The sequence below is a fragment of the Tamandua tetradactyla genome, chromosome 7 (genome assembly GCF_023851605.1).
Source record: "Tamandua tetradactyla isolate mTamTet1 chromosome 7, mTamTet1.pri, whole genome shotgun sequence".
In the NCBI taxonomy this organism is placed as follows: domain Eukaryota; kingdom Metazoa; phylum Chordata; class Mammalia; order Pilosa; family Myrmecophagidae; genus Tamandua; species Tamandua tetradactyla.
This window is the reverse complement of record NC_135333.1, coordinates 123755678-123769101: the sequence shown is the minus strand read 5'-3', so window position 1 is coordinate 123769101 and position 13424 is coordinate 123755678. Positions and strand designations below refer to the sequence as shown.

The following is a 13424-nucleotide window of genomic DNA, read 5'->3' as shown; positions in this document are numbered from 1 at the left end:
TTAAAACTCTTGGAGAAAAAATATGAAACTATTATACTTTACCACCAGGGAAACTCCGATACTGTGTCAAACATTAGGGACACCCAAATCTATAGGCCAAACCCTTGATTCTGAGGCTTGTTCTTGTGAACTTTATGTATGTAGCGGAGAAGCTTAGCCTACCTATAGTTATGCCTAACAGTTACTTCAGGAGGACCTCTTTTGTTGCGCAGATCTGGCCTCACTCTCTCTAAGCCCAACTCTGCGAGTGAAATAATTGCCCTCCCCCCTTATTTGGGATGACATCCAGGGGTGAAAGTCTCCCTGGTGGTGTGGGAGATGACTCCCAGGGACGAGACTGGCCCTGGCATTGTGGGATCAACAATGCCATCCTAACCAAAAGGGGAAAAGAGGTGTAACAAATAAGGTTTCAGTGGCTGAGAGTTCAAACAGTCAAAAGGCCACTCTGGAGGTCAGTGTTATGTAAGCTTCAGCTAGCCATAGCTACCTATCATAATTTGTCAAACCCCAACCAAAACCATTCCTGCTAATCCTAAAGAACACCTAGGGCATTATGGAAGATTCTACAAAGTTTCCATGTACTAGGGTAAGTTTCCAGAAACCTACAACCTCCAGATGGTCACTAGACCAGGTAAGTCCTGAAATGTAGAGGGGCCAGCCTCTCCAGAACATCAACTAGCCCCATTCCCCATCCCATATTATTGACAGCCCCTTCCAACATGAAAGAGTTAGAATGGGCCTAGCCCAAATACCCCTAAAGAGTGGGAGAAAGATCAAAGGTGATGGTGGAGTTATACACCGAAGGTGGTGTTTAACAAATGAGTATGACTGCTGAATCATTATATTGACATTTCTTTTAGTCTCCAGTATCTTAGAGCAACTAGAAATAAAAACCTAAAATTGTGGAATCGTAACCCACACCAAACTCTGAAATCTGTCCTACAACTAATTATTGCGATGTGCTTTGAGAGGAAAAATAAGCTTCTGGCTTTTTACTACCCCTAGAACAAAGTTCAAATACCTTACACAGACATATAAGGTCCTTTGCCACCTGCCCTGAACCCACCTCTCTAGACTGATCTCCAGCCCTGTCACACTCCCTCCACTCTCCTTTTCCTACAGTGTCTCCTAAGTTCCTGCTTCATTGAACTTTCCACAAAATCCTGAAAATATCAACACTTTCCTTTATATATGCTATATTCTCTGTCTTTAATACTCTCTTCTACTTCTTACCATTGAACATGGGAAAAATTCAGCTTTTGAAACTCACCTCCTAAATGTTACCTACTCTTTGACGCTTTCACAGACTCCCCTAGTTAGTTTTTCGGGTTACTGTATTTTGTATATAGATCTAGTATCTAGTCATTGTAATAAATTATAAATATCTATTTACTTATTTATCTTCTCTACCAGATTCAATTCCTGAAAGTCAGGAACAATATTGTTTTGCAGTACTAGGCACACAGCAGGCCCTAAATTCAAAATATTTGTTTAAATGAATCTCAAGTACTTGGTCTCTTATTTTTCTCCAAATAGCAATAAATAGACCTTAATTTGTAAAACAGGGGACATTTAAAAATGATCTCTGGGAAATAACTAAAAAATTAGAAACAAAGGCTCCCTTAACTTTGAAACTAGATCTATTTCTCCGTTATCCCATCATATACTCAGTTATCTTGTAAGGTACTGAACAAAATGGTATTGTTAGCATTCCTCCAAGATCTAGTATCTGAATGTATATGCAGCATTCTTCTGGTTACTTCCTACCATATTCAATTGAAAGAACACTGCGACGTATTTACTTACCCATAGTTATCCGAGAACTGCAATACATTTCATGGAAACACAAAATTAAAAGAAAACTTCTCTATTACCTGATTTATTCTGATGTCAGAGATTCTTGCTAATTTACATAGATTTGGCATATCATCACTTTTTATAGTCTTTTTTTTTTATGACTTGAACTACAGGTATATAAACTATAGGGTGATATTGGGGACAGCCCACTTTTAGGTTTCAACATATTTCATTTTTAAAAGTATATGAGCTTTTTAGAGCCTTTTCCTTCCCCTAGGGTTGTCCATGCTTATACCAGCCCACAATCAGAAAGCCTGGTAGCACCAAATCAAAACTTATGTGAAAAAGCTTGACACAAGACACAGTAGTTTTGTTTGGGTGCATAGGCCAGGAATTGAACAAGACACAGTAGTTTTTAACCCTTTCCATTACTACCAAACCAGACTGATAGGTATGCTTCTAAACTCTGGGCAGAGAATCCAGAAGCTATCTGCGATGATTTTATTTAGCTAGGTCATTGTCACATCAGGTTCATTTGTTAACTTGGTCAGGTGGTGGTACCCGATTGTCTGGTCAGGCAAGTGCTGACCTGTCTGTTGCTATGAGGACATTTCATGGACTTAAATCATGATCATGTTGGCTGCATCCACAGCTGATTACATTAGCTAAGGGAGCGTCTTCTGTGATGAGTGACATTTAATTTAATCACCAGAAGGCTTTTAAGGATTCAGAAGAGACACTCTACCTGCTTCAGCCAGGGACCTTCTGCCATGCACTTCGTCCACACCCTTCATCAAGTTGCCAGCTTCACAGCCTGCCCTGCAGACTATGAACTCTTCCATTACCACAGTTGTCCAGCCAACGTCTCCTGAAAGTTCGTTGACGACTGTCATCGTAGTTGCCAGCTTGCAGCTTACCCTACAGACCTTGGATCTTTACATTCCCAAGGTTGCCCAGGCAGCCTCTCCTGAGAGTTCGCTGAGGACCTTCATCAGAGTTGCCAGCTTATAGCCCTACAGACCTTGGATTCTACATTCCCAAGGCTATGTGAAACACTTTTATCAATTTCATATCTACAGATATCTCCTACTGATTCTGTTTCTCTACAGAACCCTAGCTAATACAGTCATGATGTCTCCTTTAAGCTTCATGGCCAATTTCCTTTTTCCTATATCCAAAAGAGATTCTTACCACTTTACCCCTTTCCCCTTTATATGACATATATAGATAACTTCCAAGGTCTTATTAGAAAATTCATACAACTAGACTGTGTTCATTATCTGATTTAATTTTTAAAATGTTTAATTGCTCATGTCAACATACAAAATTCTCTTTTGCTACTAGTGACTCTGGGCACATATTTAAATTCAGTTCTTAGAAAAATATCACAGAGAACTTGCTATGATAATTGACAAAATGTCTCTGCAATCCTTTGGCATATGTATTTTTTTAACTGACCTGACAATTTCTTCTCTTAGGAGACTGTTAGGATTAAATTTATGAGGTGGCATCTACTACTCACCACGTATTTTCTAGTTTCTGTTAATCCAGGTTGCAGATTTATTAAACACCCTGACACTGTAACTATACATGTTTGAATCTACATTTTGCCCCATACTAGAAATAGAACTATTAGTGAATTTGAAAATGAACCTGGTATAACTCAGGTCCCCACCTACTAATGGTTGGGATAACATCTAAGGGCTTGAATAAGCCTAATTACAAAGTATTTGTGAAACTTCTGGTAGAAAAGCTATTTCCAGAAGAACACTAAAATAAAACCCCTTGAAATATGTTTAGTGAGGAATAACTAAGGAAGTAAATAAACTAATGGGGGAGGGGAATAGCTGTAAATGAACCATGAATTAGGATACAAAAAAAAAAAAGGTAGTTTTCCCCGTAGCACTCTCTACCCTGTCTTTTGACAAGGGAAATTGCCAGAAATTTGGGTTGGAGTCTTCTATCTCTAATTCAGTTCTTTCATTTTCAGTTCATCTTATACTTTGTTACCAATTAATCTTTACAAATCTAGGACACAAGAGTGCTGCTCCCCGACTCAAAGAAACTTTAATAGCTTCCAAATGTGAGAGAGACAAGTTGCAATTATCCCGATATTCAGCATCACCATTATTTGGTTCTGACTATCTTCTTAACCATATCCTGAACTATTCCCTTACATTCTCAACTACCTAGGTCAGGGTTCTGCAAATTACAACCTGTACACGAAATCTAACACATTCACCAGATTTTTTATGTGCAGAATCTTAGTCTGTGAGCTAACAATGGTGTTTACATTTTTAATTGGTTGAAAAAAATTAAAATATCTTCTGATGTGAAAATTATAAGAAATTCAAATTTCAGTACCTTTAAATACTTTTATTGGAACATAACCATCCTTGTTTGTTTACATATTGTCTGTTTGTCTCATGCTGTAATAGCAGAGTTCAGAAGGTGCAACAAAAACAGCCAGCATGATTTCATCTGGCCATTTACAGAAAAAGTTTGCTGACCACTGACTTAGAAATACTTCTGTTTCTGTCTCTTCACCAATATTCCTGCCTGAATATACTAATCCGACTTATTCCTGCTGTCACCTCTATGAGGCTGTCAAAATAGAATTTTCAAAAAACTAAAAAACACGATTCTCTCACAAACATATAATTAACATAAACCAAATATCTCACTCACGAATGGAACCAGTAAAATGGCAAATAACATTTGGTTATTCACAGGCATAAAAATGAAAGAATTAGAATAAGATTGCTGGGTCAAACAAACCCGCTTAGTGTCCTTCAGAGCAATAAAACTGTAACTTTGGGATTAGTCTTCCAATAAAAAATCTACAAGTTAGTATGTAACTTCACGATGTCTGAGTTCTAATTATATAATAAATAGCAAAGACAAACATAGGTTCGTTCTCCTGTCTCCTGATAGACAGGTTAAACAATGTCCCAGTGTAAACTGAAAGGCTATCCCTCGGTGCAATGCCTTATTTCCAGGTTCTGGGTAATTTTTCTGAACAAAACCTACCCTCATTCTTCCAGCCCAAATAGACCTCTCCTCCTTTCAAGCTCCCATACTTTTTGTATTTCCATTATGGTATTCAATAATCATTATTTTGTCTTTCGAACAGGCAGCAGGCCCCTGAATCAGAGTAACAGCTGGGATTTAATCGCCCTTTAAAATGAAACTAGATAGGGTTCTATGTCCACAGTTCATGATATCTATCTTGCACAAATATAGACATCAAATATCTTATTGCTGAATATGAAACCCCCAAACACTCCCTCTGGACATCTTACAGCACTTTTCTTAAAACTCCTTTGGGTGCTCAGTAGCGGTGTATCGCTTTTGTTTCCCCCTCATTCTACCGTTTAAGTGTCCTCCTAGTGGGCAGGGCCCATTCTGATCTCTTGGTTAGCCCCCATTAGAGCACAACCCAGTGCCTGGCACAAAGCAGTTGCCCAAGAGATAACGGTTGAAGCAGACTGAAAGCCTCCCACCCCAAATTCACACACACACTGATGTGTCTGAAGTCTCTCCATTCTCTGACACCTGGCTAAACTCTCCCCTCAAACAACCTGTCTGGCCTATTAGTATCTCAAGAATAACCAATCCCCCCTTTCACGTCACAAGCCTCCAGAAAAATCTTCGTCCCTCGGCCTCAGCTTTCCTTCCACTATCCAACACAGCCGTTTCTCAGGGGAAGACGCCCAAGGAACAACGCCGAGTGCCTATAAACCCAACGGTTTTCTACCGGAGCGCGGAACAAGAGGCGGGAAGAAGCCGGCGCAGGCCGGAAAAGGGCGAAGGGCGGCGCCAGCCTCGGGAAAGATCGCGAAGGAGCTGGGAAGCTCCGCCCTTTCCGTAGATATCTCTAGAAAGCCGCGCGGGAGCCCGAAAACAAGGACTGCGCACGCGCGGCGGCAGGGCCCGGGCATTTTGCTGCGTCACCAGCCGCCGCCTGGCCTCACCACCCCTCGTTCTCACGCACGCACGTTCGTTCTCCGTCCTCGCGCCCCTTTTCTTACGCTTTCCTCTTCTCTCCGAGCCGCGGAGCCGCTCTCTCTGCGCGGTGCATTCTGGGGACCCAGGCCGAGCCCGCCGCCTGTGCCGTCGCCTGAGGGAAGCGTGAAGAGGCCACGACCGGGGAGAAAGCGCCGGAGTCGCGGCCGGAGAGGAGTCGACTCCCAGCAACTGCCGCCGGAGAGGCCCGCCCCCTGACCCGTTCACAATGTGAGTGCGCTATCCCATCGTGGGGAAGTCGGCCTTAGGGAGACCGAGGCCGCTCTGGGGACTCCTGGGCTGTGGGGAAACCTTGCCCTCCCCACCCCTCCCCCCGCCTTCGGCGCTCTCCGTTTTCTCTTTTCACTGGTGGCGGTTGTTACTATCTGGTGGTGGGAGGTCTGTGGTCTTGTTCGGTTACCGTTGGTGGACGGAGGACATTTTTCCTCCACATACCCGCTTCCCTCACCTCTAAACTGTCCCTCGTTTTCCCCATGCCGGAAATCCCGCTTTTCCCCCTTTGGTGGTCTGAGTTATGCGTAACCGTTCATAACTCGTCCTAACTTAGCTTTAGGCCTTAGGCCTTAATCTCCTTTGAGCCTTTTGCCATGCGGGCGCCTTGGAGGCATTTGACCCTCGTGGATTGCCACTTCGGTTCTCCGTCAGTCTGGTTCTGCCACTCTGTGTTGGGACCAGGCCCTGGGCCAAGTGCACCTGTGGTGGGTGCCACCAGAAGACTGATGGTGCAAGATCCTAGAGCCTTACGCGGCCCAAGGCCGTGAGCGACAGTTACTGCTAGGCAACGAGAGGGAGGCCATGCCGTCACCACAACTTTTTTTTTTTACCCTCTGAAGTGCCTTGATTTCTTGAGTATAGGTCCTTTCAGGCCTCTAAACTCAAGTATCTTGAAGGAAATGAAGGCTGCTAAAGCTCAGTCGTGTCCTGGCACCGAGGAGTTACCACTGAACAGGTAGTTTTGCACGTGTCGAACCTAGAGATACTTGTGGACATTGTGTTCCATATTAAACTGTAGGTGAGGTATCATTCATCTTAATTTAGAATAAAATAGGTACATAACTGTCTTGTGGTCTTAAGGTGTTCAAATTCTGTTTATGAGGAGGATTCTGTTGCCATCTTTTTCTTTTATGGTAAAGGAAAACTTTGGTGATCTTAACGTAATAAAAGCTCTTGACCTTTCCACCTTAAATCTATGTAAAATAGGTTTTGCTTATCCCTTTGAAATTTCTAAATAATTGTCAATATGGACTGTAGAGTACTAGTAGTGCTAAAGTTAATGTGGACTTTTTTTTTCTATCTTAATTGGATTCAGGGGGATATATTAACTGCTCAAAATGTTTATGTAATTGACAGCTGTAGGCTTTATATTCTTGTTGAAATCGTCCCATTACTCCCTTTTAAGTTTCCCCATTTGATAGTTGTTAGGTAAAGAGATTTTTTCATTTAATACTTTGAAAGTCTCTACTCTGAAAGTAGAAGAAAAAATGAATTGTCAGATAAAGCAGTACCAACTTTTAATGTGTATTAGAGCAATGTAGAGTATTAATATAGGGGAAGTACCATGTTTGAAATAGAAACACTTTTCGGAGGTCACTTTTTGGAGGTTAAAATAGGTAAGAAATGTTAAACTATGTAAAGGGTAAAATTGGGATGCCAAGTGTAGCAATCAGTATTCCAAAAAGCAGTCTGACTATATTTAAAGAATGCTGCCTTTAAAGTGAATTTTCTGTGAAGAAACCAGATAAATCTCATCCTCTTTTAAAATGTTAGACATGTGCTGTCTTGTAAATTCTTCAGGGGATCTTAAGAAAATCTGAGTCATTTATTTGAGTTGGAGAAGACTTTTAATGGATCATTTAGTCCTAGGAAAAATTGGCTGATAAGGGTTCCTCTTGGTGATGTCTATTTAAAACATTGTTTTAATGCTGCTTTTCTGTTGATTTGTTTTTTGTGCTGGATGTCTTGAAGGTTTGGGGTTGTGTTTTTTTCAAGTTTGGAAACTCTGTTAGTGATTTCTTAGTTAAATTTGTCTAGTAGCCTACATAGAAGTTTCCATCTCTCTCCTACCTTGGAGAAGGCTGGGATCTTAAGACCTCCTTACCCATTTAAAACCTCCCCAAAGCTAAACTTGCGCTGTGGTACTTTGCATTCTCTTTTAAATTAGCTATTATAGTTGGTTGCTATTGGATCCTAACAAGAGAAGAAAGTAAAATATTTTATTTAGTTTTATTTGAGGTATTTGAAGGGTCATTCTTTCTGTGCCTTGTTGAAATCATCCCATTAATTTATTATTTAAATTAATAAATTTTTGGAAACATAAAATGACCATCTTGAACATTGATTTAAAATCTTACTTTGCTGTTCCTTAGCTTTGTAGGTTTGAATCTCCAAAGATATCAAACCTCCAAAGCAAATTGTCATAGTGAGCATATGGTTTACCACTAATTTCTATTTAAAATGAGTAATTGGTAAGTTAGGGAAGATGATAGCCTTTGTTCAGTGTTGATTTTCTAACCACTGTAACCTGGCAGCTGAATTTCCTTTTTTTTTATTATGCTCAGTTAGCCTTTAACTAGAAGGCATTAGAAATCACTTGAGTTTAGGCTAGTATTATATTCGAAATTTAGAGTTTCCTATTAAATTATTCTCGGTTTAAAAATTCTGAGGCTATATCATTTTGGGGTCTTATGTGGTTAATGATTGTGCCCTTCAGGGATGGGAGGTGCTTTTTTTATTGAGATATATTTACAAACCATCTGAAGTATACAATTACTGGCTCACAGTATCATCACATAGTTGTGCATACTAGAACATTCTCATTACTTCAGAAAAAAAATAAAAAGAAAACCCAAACCGTCCCATATTCCTTATTCACCCCTATTGATCCTTAGTTTTTGATATAGTATATTTGTTATTGTTGGTGAAAGAATATTAAACCATTACTATTAACTGTAGTCATAGTTTTCAGTAGGTACGTATTTTCCCATAAATCTCCTCTGTTAGCTCTTTATAATAATGTCATACATTTGTTCTAGTCCATGAAAGAATGGTTTTGTATTTGTACAGTTAATCACTGGCGTTGTCCACCACAGGATTCAGTGTGTTAAACATTCCCATGTTTTAACCTCCAGCTTTCCTTCTGGTGACATTTGGGAGATGCTTTTTTAATACCAGTTAGAATCAACTTAGCTCTTAAAAAACTTCAGATCATATTTTATCTGAGTTCTTAAATTGAGAATTGTTGCATCTGGTGTATTTTGCTGTTGAAATGCAGTGTTGTATAATACTTTTTATTATTTACTGTATAGGTCAACAGTGGTAGATTTTAAATTGAGACTAATTTATCTGCTTCCCCAGGACACCCTTGAATTTTTGGTTTTCCATGATTAATATTGCCAATTAATATTTTTTAATAATAATTTTTAGGGTCCAAGATATTTTCAAGTGTTTTGTGCTGTCCCAATTCAAAAACCTGTTTTGTTTTTTTTCCCTGTCAATCCTGCCTCCTCTGCACTGGGGGAAAAACTGGTAACTTTAGCCTTTATTCTAAATTTAGCTGAGCTGGGGGCCTATTTTTTGTAGTCAGTATTTGTTAATTAATTCCGCAGTTGGAGCTTGGTTGAGTTCAGCCCTTTGCTGTGAGTCAAGTCTGTTTCCTTTCCCCATTTTGAGAACCAGCCTGTGGGGGAGGGACTCTGGCCTCTATGGCTTGGGGGACGCACAGTTCTGGGTGGGATCGCAGCTGGTCCAGTTTGTCCAGACTGGTGTACGCTGTGTGTCCAGTCAGTTGTGTACTGTTCCTGGCTATTTACTAGCTTACTCAGGAGGGCAGACTAAATTCCACACGTCACTAAGCCGCCATCTTGGAGCCTCACCCTTTTTTTACTCCAATTATATTTTTGTTGAGATGTCTTCATGTGCTGTACAAGTGATTCACAGTATCATCACATTATTGTGTATTATCATCATGATCGTTTTTAGAACATTTGCATCACTCTAGAAAAAGAAATAAAATGAAAAAAACTCATGCATCCCATACCCCTTACCCTCCCTTTCATTGACCGCTAGTATTGCAGTCTACCCAGTTTTGTTTTGTTTTTTCACCTTCTCCCGCCTATTATTTATTTTTTTACTCATCTTTCATACCCTGGATAAAAGGGAGTATCAGACACAAGGTTTTCACAATCACAAGGTCACATTGTAAAAGCTGTGTGGTTAGTTATACAATCGTCTTCAAGAATCAGGGCTACTGGATTCAACAGTTTGAGGTACCTCCCTCTAGCCACTCTCATACAACATAAACTGAAAAGGAGTATCTATATAATGCATAAGGATTATCTCTTGGCTACTGAAACTTTATTTTTGCTCATTTCTTCCTTCTTTTGGTCTTAATGCCAATTATTTTAACCTAATCTTCAGAAATACGCTCTCTCCTTAGTCATATTTTCCAAAACCAAATAAAATGCACTAGTGCGGATTTTCCATGCCACAGTTGCACTCAAATGTAGAAGTACCTTATGGATTAAGAGTGTTTTTGTCAGTGCCTTTTTCTAACTCACAGCATGTTTAATTATCTTTGTATATCTAGTTCTTAAAATACATTCATGCAGAGGTTCATCTGACTAGGATTGGAATCTAGGTTTTTAACAGGTTTATTTTTTCTGCTTCACAAAAAAAGGTAAAGAAAAAATTTTCCAGGTTATCTTTTTATTTCCAAATAGTTAAGCAGGTTTCTGTAGTTCAGTTTTATTTATTATGTAATCTATGCTGCTTTCTTTTGCCCTTTTCTTTCTAACATACAGTAATGGAACCCTGAAGCCCTTAGATTTGTCAGTAATGGAGACAATGAACAATTGAGAGTTATCTTGTTTGAATCTTTTGTGAAGAAAAATTATATCTGCTTTGGAAGTATTGAAAGGAAGAATGCACAAAAATGGAAACGTGGGAAGGTCATAGAGTTGGCTTGGATAAAACGTCAGTGGGTTTGGGGGGTTGAGGGATAGCATTTTTGAGCATCTTTTACCTTTACATCTTAGAGTGTGGATTATGAAATAAATTAGCACAGAGGTTCACAAATTGTTCTTGGTTCATGGTGCCTTTGGTGTTTCAGTAATTGTTGTTGTTTTTTTCCACAGTGTTGCTAGGCCAAAAGAAATAACCTAGACATTCTGTTTATTAGGTTGCTTAGTCCTAACAACCTAGTAGTTACTTGCAAAAATAATGCACATAAACTAAAAGAAAAAAAGTTTCTTATATAATCATATTGTAATGAGATGTGTTATGCCTTTTGGGCATTGTATAACTTCTCAAACCTTGAAATCAGATTGGATGCTTCCATCTCATTTCCTGATTCTCATTGATTTTTGTGAGTGCTTTTTTTCCTTTTTTTAAATCATGGCAACCACCAAAAATCTAGCTTTGCAAAGATGAGACTTAATGGAGAAGGAAATAGTGCAGTCTAACATTGAAACTATGAACTACCTGAAGCCAGCAGTTTGCTTGGTGTCTTGACAGATGTTGAATATGGCTGAATTTTCCTCAAACTTAAAATATTCCACCACACTTTTGTAAGTTCCTCCTTGGTGCCCTGATGCATTTGAAGATTTGGGAACCACAAAACTCTAGTGTGTTTATTTGGATTAACTTTCCAGGAAGTTTTCCATAGTAGTGCAGTTGTTGTGCAGCAGATCTGTGAAAGATATTCTAGGGTTTTCTTTGAGCAAAGAATATGTGTGAGAGAGAGTTTATTTTCAGATGATTATAGGCAGAGCTTTTTGATAACTGTTTAAAAGGAGAAACTGCTCAGTCTATGTACTTGAGACTTATTTTCTTTCCTATAGCATTATTTTCATGACTCCACATCATTCCTTACTACAAACTGAAATAGATTTACTGGTTTTTTCATTCCATTATTTTTTTCTGAAACTTTAAAATATTGTATTGTAATGAGAGCCGTGGTATTGACTTAACAAGGCAGTACTAACTTATTATCCTAGACAAGACAAAATACAAGCCCCAGATTCCACCCCACCCCCAAGTGGACAAACAGAATTCTTTATTTGACAGTGCAGGTTTGTACTATTTTAGCTCTCCTCATTTTTTCTTTTTATGAAAAATAACATATGCAAAAAAGGAATAAATTTCAAAGCGTATCACAACAATTAGTTGTAGAACAGATTTCAGAATTTGGTGTGGGTTACAATTCTACAATTTCAAGTTTTTTCTTCTAGCTGCTCTAAGATACTGGAGAATAAAAGAAATACCACTATAATGATTCAGCAATCAAACTCATTTATTAAATCCTATCTTTGTATAACTCCACCATCACCTTTGATGTTTATCTTCCTCTTGTATTTATTCTATGCCCACTGTAATTTTTTAATGTTGGAAGGAGCTGCTGATAGTATGAGACGGGGGATGAAGCTAATTGATATTCTGGAGAGACTGGCCCCTCTGCATTTCAGGACTTACCAGGTCCAGGTACTATCTGGAGGTTGTAGGTTTCTGGGAAGTTACCCTAGTGCATGGAATTTCGTAGAATCTTCTGTAACACCCTAGATGTTCTTTAAGATTGGCAGAAATGGTTTGGGTTTGGCAAGTATTGGTAGATAGCAGTGTCTAACTGAAGCTTGCGTATGAGTGACCTCCAGAGTAGCCTTTTGACTCTATTTGAACTATCTCAGCCACTGTTTCTTACTTACAGTTTCTTATCCCCCTTTTGGTTAGAATGGCATTTGTTGATCCCACAGTGCCAGGGCCAGGCTCGTCCCTGGATGTCATCTCCCATGTCGCCAGGGAGATCTTCACCCCTGGATGTCATGCCCCATGTAGTGGGGAGAGGGCAATGATTTCACTTACAGAGTTGGGCTTAGAGAGAGAGGCCACATCTGAGCAACATAATAATTCCTCTGAAAGTAACTATTAGGCCTACCTGTCGGTAGGGTAAGCTTCTCCACTACATACATAAGCTTCACAGGATCAAGATCAAGGGCTTGGCCTGTTCATTTGGGTGTCCCTAATGTTTGGCACAGTATCGGGTTTCCCTGGTGGTAAACCAGGGAAATATAATTGTTCCAAAAACTTTGTTTTTAAAATTTAAATTATTGATTTTTTAAGTCTTTTTTTTCTAGTACATTTTTTCTGTTTTAGTGTTTAAATTTAACATTCCAAATTTTTTAACGATCTTTTTTGCTGTATATTTGTATTTAGTTTTAATGAGTTTTGTTCTTCTATAAACATTCTTGATACTTAAAAATACTTTGGGATGTATAGAAAATTCACTAGTCTTTTATTTGTGTCTCCTTATATATATATATATGATGTATATATGTGTGTGTGTTTTATTTGTACATACACAGAGGTAAATGTGGTATGGATATTGTAAGGGATTTTGTTCACAATGCTTTTTTTTTTAGAACACTATATTTACTTGTAATTCATTTATATACAGAAAATACTGGATGCAGCAGTACCTTACCTTTGTTTTTCAACCCATTTCCAAGATTGTGCACAGTATGAGTTATAAGAGATACTGACGTTTTCCAAAACCTGCAGAGAATTTTAAAATTAAATGAATATAAAAGATGAATAATATACTTACTACA

General features: G+C 38.9%; 1 protein-coding gene across 4 annotated transcripts in view; it reads left to right on the top strand.

The window, feature by feature from the left end:
- Positions 1-5742: 5742 nt before the first annotated feature.
- The window catches only part of PTGES3 (prostaglandin E synthase 3), a 43644-nt gene continuing 35962 nt past the window's right edge, over positions 5743-13424 (top strand). Inside the window, exon 1 of one of the 4 annotated variants that reach the window (XM_077111079.1) lies at positions 5743-6033. In XM_077111079.1, the coding sequence (XP_076967194.1) occupies positions 6032-6033 (2 nt within the window). In that variant the 5' untranslated portion in view covers positions 5743-6031. Of the gene's footprint in view, positions 6034-6064; positions 6773-13424 lie in introns of those variants that run through there. The other 3 variants (XM_077111081.1, XM_077111078.1, XM_077111080.1) reach the window with 3 other exon arrangements.